Source organism: Trachypithecus francoisi, unplaced genomic scaffold, assembly GCF_009764315.1.
Source record: "Trachypithecus francoisi isolate TF-2019V2 unplaced genomic scaffold, Tfra_2.0 Lachesis_group6, whole genome shotgun sequence".
NCBI classification, from domain to species: Eukaryota; Metazoa; Chordata; class Mammalia; order Primates; family Cercopithecidae; genus Trachypithecus; species Trachypithecus francoisi.
Genome location: NW_022681471.1, coordinates 34,140,305 through 34,160,937, shown reverse-complemented (window position 1 = coordinate 34,160,937; position 20,633 = coordinate 34,140,305). Strand labels below are relative to the sequence as shown.

The following is a 20,633-nucleotide window of genomic DNA, read 5'->3' as shown; positions in this document are numbered from 1 at the left end:
TGTTTAGTGAATAATGACAAGAAAAATCTATTTGTGTTCAGTATAGACACAGTTCTTTTTTCCAAATATTTTTTATCCATGGTTTTTTGAATCCACGAATGCAGAGCCCATGGATACAGAGAACTGACTCTATATTGTAATCGCCCCATATAAATTTATCCTTATGCTTTTTATGAACTTTATGGAAATCTACTTCACCTTTGATAAAATTTACGTATTTTAAATGTCTAGCTTCATGAATTTTCACGAATGTATACAGTTATGTAACTACCACCCCAACCAGATACGGAACATGTCTATTACCCCAGAAAATTTCCTCATGTCCCTTGTCCATTCAACCATCTTATCTCTGTCCCAGGCAACCATGGATCTGATTTTCACTGCAGATGACTTTTTATCTCTTCTGCACCTTCATATAAATGGAAGAATGCAGTATGTCCTCCGATGTTTGATTTCTTGTACTCGGTGTTCTTCAGATTCATCCATATTATTGTGTGAATCAGTAGTTCGTTTCGAGCAGCATCTCATTGTGTGAATATACAGCAGTTTGCTTACCCGTTCACTTTTTGATAAATATCTGATAAATATAAAAACTAGTAATAACTAGTTTGGAGCTACAGCAAATAAATCGTCTGTGAACATTTATTTATATAAATTTTTGTTAAATTGCTGCTGCACAAATTAAGAACATTCATGTACCATGTGGAAATATGCCTAGGAGTGGAACTGCAGGATTGTAGAGTGATGGGTGATTAACTTAACGAGAAACCGCCAAACTGTTTCCAAAGTGGTTTCACTATTTTACATTCTGACCATTGGTAATTTTATCTTAATTTATCAACATGGAATATCTTTTTTAAAAAATGCTTCTGTTGCTGTTTTAGACCCATTTTCAAAGATACTCAAGGCTCTCTCGATCTGGATGGGAGATTTTCTCCTCTGTATAAACAAGACAGTAGCAAGCTTTCAAGTGAAGACATTCTCAAGTTGCTCTCAGAATATAAGAAGTAAGTGTTTGGTGTTTCTGCAATAAATAAATATAATAGATGAATCCTCAGTTCTTTTAAATGATGAATGTGAGTCCTATATGGGAAAAACAGAATGCTTAAAATTGTAAGTTTGGATGGAGGGGTAACCAGTGCATTCAGTAATCATAATTTTAACTCTAAAATATTATTATTTTATACCCAGGCCAGAAAAGACCAAACTGCAGATTATACCTGGGCAGCTAAACATCACAGTAGAATGTGTTCCTGTGGATTTATCAAGTAAGAACATATTGCAAGTAAACCTTAAGCATAATGTTTGAATGTCAGGTTGTTATCCTTTCAATATTTTTCTTGAGGTTTACATGGCATATTAGTTTCCCAGGGTTGCCGTAACACAAAATATTATTACAAATTGGGTGGCTTAAGACAACAAACATTTATTCTGTCACAGTTCCACAGGCTAGAAGTCCAAAATTAAGGTGTTCGCAGGGCCATGCTCTCTCTGAATGCTCTAGGGAAGAGCCATTCCTTGCCTCTTCCTACCTTCCAATAACTCCCAGCTAACCTTGGCATCAGTTGGCTTGTGGCCACGTCACTCCAACTGCTCCTCTGTCGTCGCATGACCTTCTTATAAGGACACCAGTCATTGGATTTAAGGCCCATCTAATCTTGTATGACCTCATCTTAACTAATTGCATCTACAAATATCCCATTTCTAAATAAAGTCACATTCTGAGGTTCCGGGTGGATATGAATTTTGAGTGGGGGTGGGGATGCTTTTCAACCCAGTATGTATGATGAATAGTTACAGATTAGGAAGTGAATTGAGTTGATTTTATCAGATGCTGTTTCATATATATGAAGTTGTGAGTGTGTCCCAGTCAGGTTCTGTTGCCTTTTGCCTTGGGTAACTTTTACTTCTGTCATCAACTAAGAGATGAAAAAGGAGAAGGATTTCTTTTCTTGTCTAAAGGCAAGAATCCAAGATCCCAGGAGAAAAATAGAAGACACAAAACACAATTTGCAAGAGATAAAATGAAGTAGCTAGTAAATATGGGAAAAATATTCAATTTTAGTAATAACAATGCCAGTAAGGCAAATTAAACAATATGCTTTTGCTTATCCATCAAATCTATTAGAATGTTTAGAGTGAAGCTACCTAATGCTGGCTAGGTTTTGGCCAGGTGTTATCACCTGTCATGAGCAGGAGTATAGTTTGGTAATAGATATCCATAGATGTTCATAAGTAGGGCATTCCAATTTTGAGAGTATATTTATGCATTGATTCACTGAATAACTATTGAGTAAACATTTATTGACTACCAGCTAGGTGCTTTAAACTTAGGGAGTTTAAAGTCTAGAAGGAGTGACAGATAGTATACAAGAAAACAAGTTGTATTAGTCCATTTTTCACACTGCTATAAAGATACTACCCAGGCTGGGCGCGGTGGCTCACGCCTGTAATCCCAGCACTTTGGGAGGCCGAGACGGGCGGATCACGAGGTCAGGAGATCGAGACCATCCTGGCTAACATGATCAAACCTCGTCTCTACTAACAAATACAAAAAAAAAAAAAAATCTAGCCAGGTGAGGTGGCAGGCGCCTGTAGTCCCAGCTACTCAGGAGGCTGAGGCAGGAGAATGGTGTAAACCCGGGAGGCGGAGCTTGCAGTGAGCCGAGATTGTGCCACTGCACTCCAGCCTGGGCGACAGAGCAAGACTCCGTCTCAAAAAAAAAAAAAAAAAAGATACTACCCAAGACTGGGTAATTTATAAAGGAAAGAGGTTTAATTGACTCACAGTTCTGTATGGCTGGGGAGGCCTCAGGAAACTTACAATCATGGCAGCAGGGGAAGCAGGCATGTCTTTTGTGGTAGCAGGTGAGATAAATATTGAATGAAGGAGGAACTTCCAAACACTTACAAAACCATCAGATCTCATGAGAACTTACTCACTATCACAAGAACAGCATGGGGGAAACCACCCCATGGTACAGTCACCTCCCACCAGGTCTCTCCCTCAACACCTGGGGATTACAATTGATGATGACATTTGGATGGAGACACAAAGCCTAACCATATCACAAGGACAGCTGTAAAAAGGGTAGCCAGGGAACACCTCTCTTAAGCTCAGGAACTGAAGAGGGAGAAAGAGAGCCAGCATGTGGTGATTGGGACTGTACATTTTCAGACTGAGGGCATCACATATGTTGTAAAGACCTTGAGGTGAGACCAAGCTGGGTTTGCATGAACAGAAGGGAATCCAGTATAGCTCTAGTGTAGTATGTGATAGGAACAATGGAGATAGGAGATAAAATAGGAAGCATCAGGTCACGTAAGGAATTGTATTGACTGTGATAATGCCTTAAAAAATTGTATTTTATTCTAAATGCAGTGAGAAGTCAGTAAAGGATAGTAAACAGAGGTGTGGCATCCACTTTATATTTTAAAACATCTAAGAGTACAATGGATTATATTTTTCCTAAAGAAGTAATTGAAATCTAGGCAGAAATGGATCCATAAAGATGTTCTTTGCAGTGTTACTTATATTGGAGGAAAATTGGAATCAATCAGAATCCAACACTGTCAGTGTGGTTAAGATAATGACACCACACCGATACCATGAAACTTTGTTGCAGCCATTAAAAGCAATGTTTACAAAGAGCTCATGGAATGAGACATCAGATAAATGTCAAAAAATTAGGATAAAGAGCTATACATAGAGTTTTCATATTACTATATAAAATATGCATAGAAAGAAGACTAAAAGAAAACATGCCAAAGTATCAACAGTAGTTATCTCTGGGAAATGGGATGAGCAACTGTCCCTGTCTACCTTACTCTCTACTTCCAGGTGCTCTGTTATAGGCACGTATCACTGTAATAATCAGAAAAGCAAATCCAACAAAAAATACAGCATCCTCAGGTCCAACTCTCCTTGGGACTTCCTTCTTCATCATTACTGCTCCTGCTCCGCAGTAAGGACCAGCAGTGTTAGAGCCCCTTAAGTATATGAATAACCTTTACTACAGTGACAATTTCAATAACATATGCTGCTAAACTTCTCTGAGGCTTAATATTTTTTCACGGTCAGGAGTATTGAGGTTATCATTGGTAACACATCATAAGATCTGTAGTTTCAAAAGGCCTCCATTATTTCTTAGGTGAAAATTTGCACCTGCACCAAGTTAACTTTTTAAAAGTGACTTGCCATGAATTAATTGGAAGCATAAATTTACCGTTATTTCCCTGATACCAATAAAAATTTGCAGTGAAAGCTAAATTGCTGCCACAGGAGGGAAAATGAAATGGATTTCTTTGCAGAGTTTAAATTTGTCAAAATTATGATGTGTTATATTTGGCAAATCACTCGACACTGAGAACGAAATAGCACTCCACGTCTGGTATGAAGGGTTCCACTAAAATCAGCATCAGACTACTCAATCTTGTCCTTTTGGGTTCTTAAAGTTGTCGTGTGATTTTTTTTTTGGTCAATTACTAAGAGTTATGTTTTTTAAATCGCTCTTTGAGAATACAACTCATGTATATTTTTATACATGCAGGAATGTGTTAATGATTATTACACTGAATGATCTTTGCCTGTTTTTTTTCCCTACTATAGATTGTATTACTTCTTCATATGTGCCCTTGAAGCCTTTTGAAAAGAATTGTCCAAATATTACTGTGGAGGTTGAAGAATTTGTTCCAGAAATGACAAAATATTGTTATCCATTTACTATTTACAAAAACCATCTGTATGTATATCCCTTGCAATTAAAATATGATAGCCAGAAAACATTTGCCAAGGTAACTGTGTAAAGTATACATTTTTGGAGTTATAAAATGTTATTTATAATCTGCTAATTGTGTGACTCATTTTGACTGATTAATCATTTTAGGCAAGGAACATTGCAGTCTGTGTGGAATTCCGGGATTCAGATGAAAGTGACGCTAGTGCTCTAAAGGTTTGTTTATGATATTGATAGGCGTATGTTTTTAGTAGAGATGGAGATTTTGGTAATCAGTAGTCTTATGCTCTAAGTGTAATTGTATCAACATCAAAAAGAAAATGTTCTAAAGTGACAAATGTAATACTTTCTTTTCTACTCTTACATATTAACTATAAGGCTTAGTTTAAATATTAATGCAGTAGGAGCATATATAGCTTTAAAAATACCAGGTTTTGGCTTTTGCTCCTTTTTGATTTTGCAATTGCTTCAATGCCCAATTGCAAGGTCGTTTTCTTATGACCTGATAGTTTATAATGGTACCATCAAGGGACTATAAACTCCTTTCTCCTTGAAACCTGAATAGGCTTTGAGCTGACAGAAGCACAGCATGACTGCTTTGATCTGAGATAGGACTTCTACTCCATGACTGGCCAAGTGGTGCCTCCAGTCTTGGATTGTGGTCTATGAAAAGCAGAATCTCAGTCTATCTGATATAGCAATCCTTAAATACCTGTCACACCACAGTGCCTTTATATTTTTACTCTTTATAACTGTAACCCATCAATCAGGGACCTGAAAGAGAAGTCAGAACATCTAGCCAGCAAGACGTGTTTATCTGGCTCCCCATTTCTCTTGCATGAGCCTAAATCAGACAGATGGATGCCGGGTCTTACACTCAAACCACCTAGGGAAACAGGCTGGAATGCTCCTGACTAAGTAATTGAATAATAGCCCCCACCTTTGTAAAGAGATTTTTTTTTTAACAGAGAAACTTAAATTAAAGATTCACTGGCTCAAATTCTATGTTTTGTCTGGTTCTCTGTTCAGTGGAGATGAGAACAACTGCTGTATTTCCTCCTTGCAGTATCCTTTTGTAGACCCAATGACTCTTAGGTTACTTCTCAGCGGTTCTTGCAAATTGCCTTCATAACCGTATTTAAGAAGAGTTGGATATTCACTCATATGGAGTTTCAATTTCATTTCTTGGCTGGCCTGGATTGCTCGCTCTGAAGTAACAGAGTGAGGCAATTAGTGCGTTGGCATGCTGACTCCATATTCATCCTTGAGCCTATTAGGCCTATGGAAGTGCAAAACTCCCACTAGAAATGAAATTGGATCTTTCCATGGAACCATAGAAAGCCTTACATTTATTTTACTGGTATAACAGAAAGCCAGTGATATTTTAAAATGTGGCTCATAAAGTGCCACATTTAAAAATGTGAGAGAACAGCAAGCTTGTCTGTAGCTTAATACGCATTCAATTTTTTAATTCCTTTAGGCCAGGAATGTGTCTGCTAGAACTTTTTAAACATGCTTCACCTTGCCCACTACACAAAGAGCATTTAACAAATGTTGCCAACTGGTTGATGGGGAGCCTCTCATATTAAGAAATGCAAGTAGCATGAGAGAAGTAAGCTTTACAGGCCTGGTTTGAGACAAATGTTTCCCTTCCAAATCACTAGGTCTGTTCAGCTCCTTACTATCAAGTAGTTTGAGATTGTGTTTCTTTGATGGCTGGAAATTCAGAAGCATCCGTACAGCCAAGTTACATGGTGTCCGATTTGGTGTCTGGAGTGACAGTGTAAATGATTGGGAATTTACAGGCTCATGGTGACTGCCAGGTGGGCTTGGCCATGGCCCTGTACTGACAGATGCCCCTAACTATATGTGGTTCCATGGCATCACATTTACAGACCTGCATTTAGAGTGGTGACTCTGTTTCCTTCTTTTGCAGTGTATTTATGGAAAACCTGCAGGGTCTGTTTTTACCACAAATGCTTATGCTGTTGTCTCGCATCACAATCAAAATCCAGAGTTCTATGATGAGGTAAAAATATATTATCCTGACATTTTTAAAATGCAGTGGTGGAATTCTTTTTCTCTTTGAATCATTTTCATCATTTTACCTGCACTTTCAATCCCTGAGTGTTTTGTTCCATGAAAACAGAAAATATTACAACAAAACAGAGTGCTACTGGCATACTTGGTGCCTTTTGATGGTAGTAGAAGATTTACCCCCAATTTAAGGGGCTCTTCGACTTGAGGTAACAATGCAGGAGACAAATATGAGAGTGGAGCTAGGTTCTAGCCCTCCTAGCTTTGACAGTGCTGGCTCTAGAACATCAAGTCACTTCCCCCTTCAGAGTCTCCATTTCCTCAGCTTTAAAATGAGAAATTCAGAAGAGATTTTCAGAATGCCTTTCTAGCTCTTTCCCCTTATGGTTTTACATAGTAGGGTGCAGTCTCTCTGTAACTGAAATACTAGGAGAGACAGTGATACAGCTGGGCCACCAGAATCCCACTGGCTGGCCTGCATGCTTCGGTGCAAAGCAGAAAAAGGAGTATGGTTGGGTCTCTGAGTATCTGTGCTTCCTCCTGACTTAGCCTGTCAAATTGTGTCTCTGCCTTTGAAACCCTGTCTCTGCTCCTCTTTCCTTCTTCCTACTTCTCCACATCTACGTCTCTGTGTGCTTCCCAGCATGTCTCTTAGTATCTCTGTCACAGCCACTTCTGATCTATATGTATCTGGCATATCCAAATCTGTAGTCTCCTTTTGATTCCTATATGTCTCTACGGAACCTGGATGGGCATCCCAGCCCTGATGCTCTACTGTCCCTGCTACTCAGTCCACGTGTCTCCATTCTTGGCTTGGTCTGAAACCATCCCCCCAGCTGTGGTGATTTTCCCATGTCCACCTGCTGTTGTATGGAAGCCTTATATCACAGCCTTAGACCTTGCTCACTTTCTTTCAATCCAGTGTCCCTAGTTTCATGGGGGACAGGGAGGGGATAGTATTGCCTTGTATTTTTGCCATCAAGGGAGGGAGTATGCCCATATTTATGTGCAGCAGAGCATTACATGCCCAGATGGTCTGGATGCTGTGAATAGGCATGTTCTGTAGTGAAATATACCTAAAACAGACATTAGTTATAACATCAAAACCATGCCTTGTATGAATGATAATTGGACCAGATGTCCATCACCAAGTTGTTAAGTATGTGTATCTCTGTAACCAACATCAGTCACTACAAAAAACTTGACCATGTAGTAAGTAACCCACATTATTTTTAGGATGCCTAAAATGAACATGCTTTTCAATCATTCACTGTATATTGACTGAGAGAGACAGAGAGTATTTGCATGTGTACCTTGGTGGGTACATGCATGTGCATCAAATCATTTAAATCTGTAATTTCTGTCTTACATACTTTCAGGAGGCATTACAAACATTCAGTTGGGATCTGATTAGAAAATTACTTGCGATACTTTATTTCAACAATTAATTTTTGACTAAATGTATATGTCATGGCTGATAATTTTCATCTTTAAGAGCAAAGTTGTGTTTTTCTTCTAGAGAAATTTCTATAAACTATAATTTGTGGATACCATAAGACCGTAGTTACTTTTTGCATATTTATTTGTAATGGCTTAATTTTTTCATGCAAAAGAGAGCAACAACTTGGAAAAAAAGTAGCCTTTCAAATTCTGTGTACATTTTAAATGGGTTGCATTCATTGGTGCAGATTGAGTTGCATAGTATCCCTGGGCTGTGAGGATGTGGTTTTGACTTAGTGTTTTAGAAAATTATGCTGCAAAATTGAATCCAGGAGAATCCATTGTACTCTCCAGCAAAAGTAATCAATCAACTCTCACAACTCAGAATATTGCTGTCAAACTGAAACTGACCAGAAAAGCATTTGGAAATATTTAAATGATACTATTTGGCCACTTGGCCAGTCCTTTAGGAAGTATTTTTGGAGCAGTATGATGAAACTGAACTAAATGTCTGACAGTTTCAGCTTGAGAAACAAAGTGCCATGTGTAATTTTGCTTTCATTTCAGATTAAAATTGAGCTTCCCATTCACCTACATCAAAAACATCATTTGCTTTTCACTTTTTATCATGTAAGTTGTGAAATTAACACAAAGGGAACAACCAAAAAGCAGGACACAGTTGAAACTCCAGGTATGTGTACTCTTTAAATGCCTCTCTCTGTTTGAAATGGAATTTGAAATGGAATTGTCCAGGATATAACTTCTTTTCATCAAGCTATAGACCACTTCTCCCCTTGACCAAAAACCACTGTATTCATTCATTTTCATGCTGCTGATAAAGACGTACCTGAGACTGGGAAGAAAAAGAGGTTTAATTGAACCTTACACTTCCACATGGCTGAGGAGGCCTCAGAATCATGGCAAGAGGTGAAAGGCACTTCTTGGCAGTGGCAAGAGAAAAATGAGGAAGAAGCTAAAGCAGAAACCCTTGATAAACCCACCAGATCTCATGAGACTTATTCATTATCATGAGAATAGCACGGGAAAGACCGGCCCCCATGATTCAATTACCTCCGCCTGGGTCCCTCCCACAACATGTGGGAATGCTGGGAGATACAATTCACATTGAGATGTGGGTTGGGACACAGCCAAACCATATCAAGCACATTTCTGATTTTAAAAGTTCATTGGTAAAATGCATATTATGTGTTCATTTTAGTATCATTTCTACCAAATATCATTGTCCATATGCTTGCCAATGTGCTTAGACTACTATAAGCAACATAAAGTAATATTGCTATTCTCAAAAAGAAACACATATTGTGATATAGTATTTTTGTTATTTCTTTTATGTAGAATTGCCCAGCAACCAGAATTTTCCAGTTCTGCTCACTGAGGAAGAGGGAAGTGAGCCCAGACCCAGGGACATCTGTGAGCCAGAGGGAGGTGGGGGGCTGACTAGCTCTAATGAGAAGATGACTGATTTAACAAACTTGAATAAGCTTCAGTAGTGAAGCTCTCGTCATGGGCCCATTCAGGAAGGCTTTAGGTAAACCAATGGGTAGCATCCTTAGCAGAAATAGAAGGCCTTGTGAACATAGCTTGTATCACAAGCACTTTATGAATATCAGCATGTCCCAAGATTCAGATCCCAGCTAGTCTGTACTATTCATTCATTCATTCATTCATTCAGCAAATATTTCTGCATACAGGTTGAGCATCCCAGATCCCCAAGTCCAAAATTCTCCAAAATTGGAAACTTTTTGAGCACTGGCAAGATCTTCAAAGGAAATGCTCATTGGAACATTTCATATTCTGAATTCTTGGATTTGAGATACTCAACTGGTATAATGCAAATATTCCAAAATCTGAAAAAATCAGAAATTTGAAGTACTTCTGTTGCTAAAAGTTTCAGATAAGGCATACTCAAACTGTGTTATGTACAAGATACTGTAGTAGGCACTTTGGAGAATATAGTGGAGACTCAAACACAGATCTCTTCTTCAGTGAGGATATGATCTAGTAAGGGAAATGAGTCCTGCGTAAACAATTATAATACAAGATAGAAAGTGGTGTTTAAGAAAGTAGTGCAACGTGAACTCAGAAGAGTGAGTTATTCACCTGGTGGAGGGACGAGCGGCTGAGAATCAGAGAAGGCTTCTGGGAGATGGTGTTTGAGTGAGGCCTTAAAGGGTTGGGTGGGGTTCAATAATGTGAATTATTGAAGAGGGAATTATTCAGCTGGTGGAGGGACGAGTGGCTGAGAATCAGAGAAGGCTTCTAGGAGACGATGTTTGAGTGAGGCCTTAAAGGGTTGGGTGGGGTTCAATAATGTAACGATGGCAGGAATGTAGGGGATTATGAGGTGAAGGAGCTGCTTGTACAGAGGCAGAGTATCAAGGGGCATGGACAGGGAACCACAAGTAGTTCACTAAGCCTGGAGCACAGGGTGCTAGGAGGGGGATCATAGGATGTCAGGTTGAATAGGAGGCATCAGATTTTGGAAAGCCTTGAATACCAGGCTATAGATTTGATTTTATTCCATCACCACAATGGAACTATTGGAGAGTTTTAAACATTAGAGCTGTTTTTCAGGAAAACCAATCAGGCAGCAGTATAATGGGCAAGGCAAGTAGGAGCAGGAAGAGGAAGAAAGGAAAACCAATTAGAGGGTTATTTCAAAGGTCCAGGAAAGGAAGAGGCTGCACTATGGCAGTAGCGGGGTGGGTGCCGGGGGGCAGAGAGAAAGGGAAGTGCAGAAGAAGAACATATTGGACCTGGTAAGTGATTGGCTATTAGAGAGATGATTTAGTAGTTAGCAATAAAGTTTCAAAACTGGGTGGTTGGAAAGAAGGTATTGCCAGTAGCAAAACTGGGTAGGGATGACAGGTTTGGGACAACATCAGTTGAGTTTTAGGTGCTAGTGAGACATTGGAGTGATACCTAGCAGGCAGCAGAACTGAAAATGAGGGAGTTCCCTTTGCAGGTAGTGTGGATCTGTTCTTCATCCCCATAGAAATTGCAGTTAGTTCAGGGTAGGGGCTTTGAGGATTGAGAAGAAAACTAGCAGAACGATAAGAACCCATGACCATGTGTACATCCTGAAAGCTAAATTACCGATTGGTTATCCAAATCCTAGACAGAGGTGGACAAGATGCTCAGTGAGCATGAAATGGTTATTCTGTGAGCCACTCATCACTTTGAACTGTCCATTCTTTAAGTGACTTCCCACCTTTGAGCCAGATGGTGTGCTTGACATTGTACCTTTACAGCTTCCAAGTGCTCTCTATGAGTTTTGAATAGGGGACATGCTTGGTTGTGCTCTGATTCATTTACAGTACAAAAATGTTGCCTAAGCAGTCCCACAGAGACAGAAAGTAGACTATCAGTTGCCAGGGTCTGGGAGAAGAGGGAAATGGGGAGTGACTTCTAAGGGCTATGGGATTTATTTTGGGGGTGATGAAAATTCTGGAATTAAGTGGTGGTCATGGAGATACAACTTCACAAATATACTAGAAACCACTATGGTACACTTTAAATAAATGAATTGTATGGTATATCTGAATGAAGTCTCAATAAAAATTTCTATTTTAAAATGTTGCATAAGAACAAGAAATAGATTTTCCTTTCATTTTCCTATTTTCAGGGCTGGAAATCTTTTCTCATTCGTCAAATTTTTAGTTTAACTACTTTGACAGAGTCATTTCTAATGGTTCTTCTGCTCATATTACTTTCCTCTGCTTTTATAAAAGAAAAGGTCTGGGTAAACCATTTCTGTAGTTGAACTAGTAAAGATGCCCATCAGGCACATTTCGGAGTCTGAGAAAGCCATTTAGTCTACTTAAAGAAGCAATGTTTTAGTCTCCTTTTAAGAATTAAAGCATTTGCCAAATTAAACACATAAATGAAAACATTCTAACCAGATTTGTGTTGACTTCTGTGTCACAGTATCTCATACACACACACACACACGCACACACAGAGTCACACAAAGAATTTTAAAGAATCACAAAGCAGTGGCTTTAAAAAATGTTCTCCAGCCAATACCCTCTGTCATATGCCAAAACTCAGTCCAGAGCAAGCTTTTTTACAGCTGAGTTATAAACACTTGAATCCCAGAGTAATCTCTATAATGGAAATACTGACACCACTCAACTTGAGCAACACAGATGGCTCTGGCTTTTTTAGCTAGAACATGATGAGTTTTCTAATTGAAAGCCAAAAGGCTCTTTTGGGGAGAACTGTTAAGAAATGTAGAGATTGGGGAAAATCTCTTGATAGATTCAAGTCTCTTGATAGATTCAAGTCATAAACACTATTCCCCGGCTGCATTCTCCTACCTACACCTACACCTCTTCCTTCTGTAATCAGGAAAACTCTGCCTAACTAATGATTTATGCCTACTGCCTTGTATAAATATGGAGTGTAACCGTGACTTGTGACCTTAATTTTCCACAGTTCCTTACCCTAGGGTTGCCATAAGAAATTTTGGAACATGTGATTGTTATCTGAAATAGTCTCAGCCATGAGACTCTGCACTCTTAGTGTAAGAATGGATGAGAACTATCTGAGCCTTTTAAAAATAAATCTACCAAAAATATTTCCCAAAGCATAAAGATAATGATATGATGCACTTATAAAGTTTTAAAGTGTTTTCATGTAATCTCACTCTGGTTTCTCAATAATTCTTGTAGATGAAAAGATGAAAAAGATTCCTGTGTTGTTATTCCCGTTTTTATGGTCAAGGAAATAGAGTACATAACTTGTTAGTGGTCAGGCTGGGATTGAGAGTTCATCCAAACCCATTGTTCCTTCCCCAGTACTCAGTGGCCCAGCACCTGAACTCCCACACATAGATCCCTGGAGACATCACCACCTGCCCTGCCCCCTACTGATTGCATTTGTTATTTCCTTTCTCACGGTTGGTTATTATCTTGGCAGTTGGATTTGCCTGGGTACCTTTGCTGAAAGATGGTAGAATCATCACATTTGAGCAGCAGCTGCCAGTTTCCGCCAATCTTCCCCCAGGCTACTTGAATCTGAATGATGCAGAATCAAGAAGGGTAGGAAAATACTGCATTTGTTGAAGTAATCATGATTAAATGTGCAAAAAATAGAATTCTGTTGGTCTCGATTGTTTAGTACAATGTTACTCAAAGTGAGGACTGAGGGCCGGTGCGGTGTCCACAACAAGATAAACATGAAATGTGCATATTTAGAATTTGTAGCAGTTTGACAAAGTAATTTTATGTCTGTTTATTTTAATAACAATTTTTTAGTGGGGCTCAGATTTTGTGCATAATATTAAAAATTATTTAAGTAATTCATTTTACTGTAATTTATGAAAATATCAGTCTGCAAAGGATGGAAATTAAAATGATTTATGATATATTTATTCTAAAGGCAGAGTATTTTCTCCAATAATCTCTTGGTATGAAATTAATACATTCATTTCTGAAAAAATGTTTAAATGCATAAAGATATTATATGTTGTTCATCTATCCATTGTTAGTTACAGAAACTTAATTTTCTGTTCACAGCAATGTAACGTGGATATTAAATGGGTAGATGGTGCAAAGCCTTTGCTGAAGATTAAAAGCCACTTAGAATCGACCATTTACACTCAAGTAAGTTGCGTCGTTTGAATTTTGTCAATTTTTATACTTGAGTTTGTTTGATTAAAATAGACCACATTTGATTCCTACAGCCTTAGAGAAGATGTGACCTGCAAGATTTTCTCATTAATAATAACATCTGGCCAGGTGCAGTGGCTCATGCCTATAATCCCAGTACTTTGGGAGGCTAAGGCGGGTGGATTGCTTGAGCTCAGAAGTTCAAAGCTGCAGTGAACTGTGATTCCGCCACTGCACTCCTGCCTGGAAGACAGAGTAAGACCCTGTCTCTTTAAAAAAAAAAAAAAAAAAAAAGTCATTCTGTCTCAAATATTATAGTTCTCTCAAATTACACTATCTTTTTATTCTCATTAACTGATTTGAGCCTCATTGAACTCTGAAAGGAATATGAAAGCCATCATCTCCATTTTATAGGTGAGGAAACTGAGGCTCAGGCAGGTTAGGTGACTTACCCAAGGTCACAGAGTAGTAGTCAGGGGAATCAGGTCAAAACACACATTCATTATTCTAGTTCCTGATGTAGTCCATGCTGTCTCACAAAAAATAAGTATATATGGATTTCACATAGACATATTTGGACTCCCTTGCCAGTGAAGTGCCATGGCAACTTTGGATATTGAATGCTCGAGACTATTGTTCTGCTAACTTCTGCTGCTATCTTTTCTTTATCAGGTTCAGATCTTCATTATTTCTTTATCTGTATATTTTTCAGTTCAGACCTTTATTTCTGCTTATTTCATTAAAATGGAGAAGGAGCCCAACTTCATAGAACACACTAGTCAAAGTCGGAATCAAATGAATGTTTAGCTAGTTGGGCATAAATGGTGGCCTACCGGCCAGGCGCAGTGGCTCACTCCTGTAATCCCAGCACTATGGGAGGCTGAGGCGGGCGGATCACGAGGTCAGGAGATCGAGACCATCTTGGCTAACACAGTGAAACCCCGTCTCTACTAAAAATATAAAAAAAAAAATTAGCCGGGCGTGGTGGCAGGCACCTGTAGTCCCAACTACTTGGGAGGCTGAGGCAGGAGAATGGTGTGAACCCGGGAGGCGGAGCTTGCAGTGAGCCAAGATCGTGCCACTGCACTCCAGCCTGGGCGACAGAGCGAGACTCCGTCTAAAAAAAAAAAAAAAAGGGTGGCCTCCCCCATGTGCTTATGTACATGCCAGATTTACCTGGTTTTGTTGCTTTGTGTGGTGGTCAAGAGCTGCTGAGCCTGGGATTAAAATACCGGATGAGCCCGGCGCGGTGGCTCAAGCTTGTAATCCCAGCACTTTGGGAGGCTGAGACGGGCGGATCACGAGGTCAGGAGATCAAGACCGTCCTGGCTAACATGAGAAACCCCGTCTCTACTAAAAAATATGAAAACTAGCCGGGCGAGGTGGCGGGCGCCTGTAGTCCCAGCTACTCGGTGAGGCTAGGCAGAGAATGCGTAAACCCGGGAGGCGGAGCTTGCAGTGAGCCGAGATCGCGCCACTGCACTCCAGCCTGGGCGACAGAGCGAGACTCCGTCTCAAAAAAAAAAAAAAAAAAAATACCGGATAAGTAGGTCTGCAAGATACAGCAGGAGGGAGAGGTAGAGAGCTTGCATTTGAGATAATGACATCATTTCATATGGCTGTTTCCATCTGTGTTCCGGATCTGCATGTGCACAAATTCTTCCATCATTGCCAGCTGATTCAGTCAGGCTCGAAAGAAGTTCCAGGGGAGCTCATTAAATATTTAAAGGTAAATGAACAGCAGCTTTCTGCGAAAGGTTTGTTTTCTTGTCTTTCTGTTGCCACATTTTGGTGTGGAAAAAAAAAAGCAAACAGACAGTTGAAATATTTTTGGCTGTATTTCCTCAAGAGAATACTTTCTATTATGTATTTTTCCATCATGTGGCTGTTTAGAAGCAAACAGCAGAGTGGCGACATTAGGAAGAAAATGTAATAGCAACAATGCAGCATCGTATTTTTGAAACTCTCATGCAGATGTTTATTTCGGGTCCATAAATTGATTTTTCAGGGCCTTTCTCTTCCTGCTGACTGCCCAATAAAGGTGGAGTATGCTGTGGGGGAAGGGCCAGAAGAATGGAATCACTTTGGCTTGGAGTGAAATGTGAAATGGTTCTTGTGTCCACGGGTGATAGACTAAGAAAGGGGCTGGCTAACGAAAGACACGTATTTTATGCATGTTGGATATTGTATCTTACCACATGTATAGAGGACCTAACACTTGGTTTTTTGCCTGTGTGCTGGGACTACAGTGCATGTCATAATTTGCCTGACAGTGGCTCTCTTCTTTTAATTGTTCCTTTAATAAGATAGCTATAGCAAGTCTGAGGAGATTTTATTTTAAATCAAACATCTTTAGGATTTACCTTTGGCCATATGCTGTTACTTAATGATATACTCAGGAACAAAAATGTTCATTTCTTTCAGAGAGGTCGTATGAGATGAGATCAAGTATATGGGTTCTGGAATAATAAACTGAGCTTGTATCCCACATGTCACTTACTAGCTCTGTAACTGACCATGACGAAGTTACTTCTCTGAGCCTTTGTTTCTTCATATGTCATGTGGGGATAACAATAGTGCCCATCTTGTAGGATGGTTGTGAGACTTAAATTAGATAATGGGGCTGGGCATGGTGCCTCACACCTGTAATCCCAGCACTTTGGGAGGCCGAGGCAGGGAGATTGCTTGAGCTCAGGAGTTCAAGACCAGCCTGGCCATCATGGCGAAACCCCGTGTCTGCTAAGAATATAAAAATCAGCCAGACGTGGTGGCGGGTGCCTGTAATCCCATTACTCAGGAGGCTGAGGCAGGAGAATCGCTTGAACCTGAGAAGGCTGGCGGAGATTGCAGTGAGCTGAGATCACGCCAGCCTGGGTGACAGAGCGAGATTCTGCTTTTTTGTTTGTTTGTTTAAAAAAAAAAAAGATTAGGGCATCTGCCGGATAGTAATCATTCATGCCACACTTACTGCTTTAGTGCTTCCTATGGGCCAGGCATCATTTTAAGCATTGGAAATTTAAGTGAAGAAAACAAATAATATCCCTATTGTCAAAGAGCTTACTTGTTGAGACAGACAATAAACACATAAGTGAATAAATATATACGTCATCTCATATGGTAATAACTGTTATAAAGAAAACCAGCGCAATGAAGGAGAGCAGAGATTTACAAGGGGTCCCTGTTTTAAAGTGGCCAGAGAAAATCTCTCTAGTAAAGGCACATTTGAACAGAGACCTAAGGAAATAAGAGTGCCAGTCATGTGGATATCTCGGGGAGAGCTGGGAACAGAAAGTACAAAGGCCCCCAGGAGCTTGGCTTGGTGTGTTCGGGGAACAGCAAGAATCCCAGTGTGGCTGGGACACAGAGTGATAGGACATTACCTCGGGGAGGTTGCTGGGAGCTTGTCAAATAAGGCCTCATAAGCCATGGCGAGGAGTTTGCATTTACTCTGAATGAGATAGGAAGCCTTATGGAGCTGTGGACAGAGGTGTGACATGATGTGACTTTGGTTTTTAAGGTGTCATTCTGCTTACCATATAGAAAACACACTGTTGGAAGAGTAGAAAGGAGACAGTCAATTAGTGGTGGCTATATGGCTATATGTTCTTAACCATCATTAAGAAGTATTATAGGCCAGGTACAATGGCTCATGCCTGTAATCCCAGCACCTTGGGAGGTCCAGGCAGGCAGGTTGCTTGAACCCAGGAGTTCGAGACCAGCCTGGTCAACATGGTGAAACCCATCTCTACAAAAAAATACAAAAATTAGCCAGGCATAGTGGCACATGTCTATAATCCCAGCTACTTGGGAGGCTGAGGTGGGAGGATCGTTTGAGCCTGGGAGGTTGAGTCTCCAGTAAGCTGTGATCATGCCACTGCACTCCAGCCTGGGCCTCAGAGCGAGACCCTGTCTCAAAAAAAAAAAAAAAAAATGATAATCATCTAACTTTTACATTCTTTCCTCGGGTAATGTCTAGTACCTCAATATGTGTGAATGCTTTGTTAATGCTTGTTCTTCACATGGGAAAGTTTTATAAAAGTTTTGATCAAGTGGAATGGAAAAGAACATCATTTTCATATATACGGGTATTCTTAAAATGGAAAAGTGCTCATACTTGTTTTTTTGAAGATGTGAAATTTCTGATATTTATGTGACCTACGCTCTCCCTCTAGTGGCAGTCAATGAAATACCTTGTGATTTCAGAAATAGCCAAGCTCCTCTATATAACCTTAGTGCGGAAAAGGATTCTCAAGACTTTTTTTTTCTTTCTTTCTTTTTTTGAGACAGAGTCTCGCTCTGTCGCCCAGGCTGGAGTGCAGTGGTGCAATCTCAGCTCACTGCAACCTCCGCCTCCTGGGTTAAAGTGATTCTCCTGCCTCAGCCTCCCGAGTAGCTGGGACTATAGGCGCCTGCCACCATGCCCGGCTAATTTTTTTTTTTTTGTATTTTTGGTAGAGATGGGGTTTCGCCATGTTGGCCAGGCTGGTCTTGAACTCCTCACTTCAGGTGATCTGCCCATCTGGGCCTCCTAAACTGCTGGCATTACAGGTGTGAGCCACCACGTCCAGTCAAGGCTTTTTTTTTTTTTTTTTTTTACAGATGAGGAAGCTGGGGCCCAAGTAGAGGTGACTTGCCTGTAGTCATTCAACTGGTTAGTATCAGAACTGGGGTGAGACTATGATGAGTCCCATGTTCTTTCTACTACATACTACACCTTGCTATCTGTTGTTCCTATAAATGACATTGTTTCAAGAATTCATTTACCATCCACTTTTTGAGCTCTTATATATTTAGTATTTTCCTAGCTCTTTGAGGCTTACAGAGAAGAATAATTTAGGGTTATTGTCCATAGGAGAACTTATAGTCTAACTGAAGAGACAGGACACACATAAGTTAAATGACAGTCTGTCAATAATACAATTAATAGTTCAAAGCAATATATGATGAAATGTCCAGTATGTGATACAGTGTACAAGTGCTGAGGGTTCGGTGAACTGAGGAACTACTGTAGACTAGAGGGCTCCTGTCTTTTTTTGGGGGGGAGGGGGAGACAGAGTCTTACTCTGTTGCCCAGGCTGGAGTGCAATGGTGCAAACTCAGCTCACTGCAACCTCTGCTTCCCGGGTTCAAGCTGTTCTCCTGCCTCAGCCTCCCGAGTAGCTGGGACTACAGACATGCACCACCATACCTGGCTAATTTTTGTATTTTTAGTGGAGACAGGGTTTCACCATGTTGGCCAGGCTGGTCTTGAACTCCTGAGCTCAAGTAATCTGCCTACCTCAGCCTCCCGAAGTGCTGGGATTACAGGCCTGGCCTAGTTTATTATTTTATTCATTTATTCAGTAAGTCACCAAATATTTATGGATCGTGTAGTATGGGCCATACATTGTTCTGGATGCTGTGATTGAATGAATGGGGAACAGTTTAGACAGCATACCTTTTCTGGTTGTGGTAGAGAGATTATAAGCGAGTGCCATGAAGAAAAGAGCAGGTTAATGGGATCCAGCATGACCAGAAGTACACTCTACATAGAGTTGTCAGGGAAGGCCTACTGGGGGAAATGGCATTTCAAGCTGAAAGGATGAGAGGAAGACAACCTTAGGGGGTAAAGCCATGTAAACACCTTACATCAGCATGTTTGAAGGACAGAAAAATAAAAGAAAAGACCATGTAGCTATAGTACAGTGTGCATTGTTGGGGGAGGATGGCAAGTGATGGGTTTGGAGGGACAGGCAGGGTATGTCGTAGGCATGGAAGCTTATGACAGCTCTTTGTTCGCGGTAGTTTGTTTTGTTTTGTTTTTAACAACAGAAAGATGGCAATGTCTAATTTGCATTTCAAAAAGAACACTCTGGCTGTCATGTTGAGAATAAATTACAGAGGACCGCTACTGGTAGCAGGGAATGCCCATCTCTCTTTTCTACCTGGCACTATTCTATTTATCATTCACCCTTTCCCATCTCTGAGGCCTTCCCAGACATTCCCTACCCACTTGCACACTCAGTTGCTTCTTTGTGAATTTTGTATATCCCATGATCATGGTATTTACTGTTGATATTGCAGTTATTTAGTTCCATGTCTTTATACCCTGTATGCTGCAAACTACTTGATGGTAGAAACCATGGCCTTTATTTGTTTGGGTTTACTTTTCTTTTTGGTGTGCTTGGCTATTGGGAGTTCATTTGTTTTCCCTTTGTCGAATGAGAAAATGAATGGTTTCACTGAAGTGGGGATTTGCACTTGCCTTGAAAGAGTGGCCAGGATTGGCTAAAAACTATGAACAGACACAAAGGTAGGAAAGTAAATGATATATTCAAGAACAGTGAAAAAACCAGAGATACCAGTTTGGCCTTGTAGAGAACAGTGATGATTGTTTAGGCTGAAAATGCCAGTTAGGTCTGAAATAACTTGGTCTTAATACTCTAGGCCAGGATTTCTCAATCTTGGCACTATTGACATTTTGGGGTAGAATAATTCTTTGTCCATGAGGGTCTGTGTGTGCATTCTAGGATATTTAGCAGCATTGCTGGCCTCTGACCACTAGATGTCAGTATCACCCCCTGGTTGTGACCAACAAAACCGTTTCCAGACATTGCCAAATCTGTTGGGGACAAAATGGCCCCTGGTTGAGAACCACTGTCATAGGCTATGGGGAGACATCAAAAAAATCTTGGCAGGAGGTGGTCTAATGTAACGAGTATTTGAGGAAGATTAATTTAGAAATGAGAGTTGGATGTATTGAGAGTAAAGAGAAATTGTACAGAGACCTGCTAAAGAGAAAATGATT

At 40.1% G+C, this 20,633-nt stretch overlaps 1 protein-coding gene across 1 annotated transcript in view; it reads left to right on the top strand.

The window, feature by feature from the left end:
* DOCK11 (dedicator of cytokinesis 11) overlaps window positions 1-20,633 on the top strand; it is a 195,686-nt gene that overhangs the window by 89,850 nt on the left and 85,203 nt on the right. Inside the window, 9 exon segments of the mRNA XM_033201715.1 lie at window positions 885-1,007; window positions 1,192-1,268; window positions 4,610-4,794; window positions 4,887-4,952; window positions 6,673-6,765; window positions 8,781-8,904; window positions 13,155-13,276; window positions 13,754-13,840; window positions 15,486-15,575. Coding sequence (XP_033057606.1) covers window positions 885-1,007; window positions 1,192-1,268; window positions 4,610-4,794; window positions 4,887-4,952; window positions 6,673-6,765; window positions 8,781-8,904; window positions 13,155-13,276; window positions 13,754-13,840; window positions 15,486-15,575 — 967 coding nt within the window.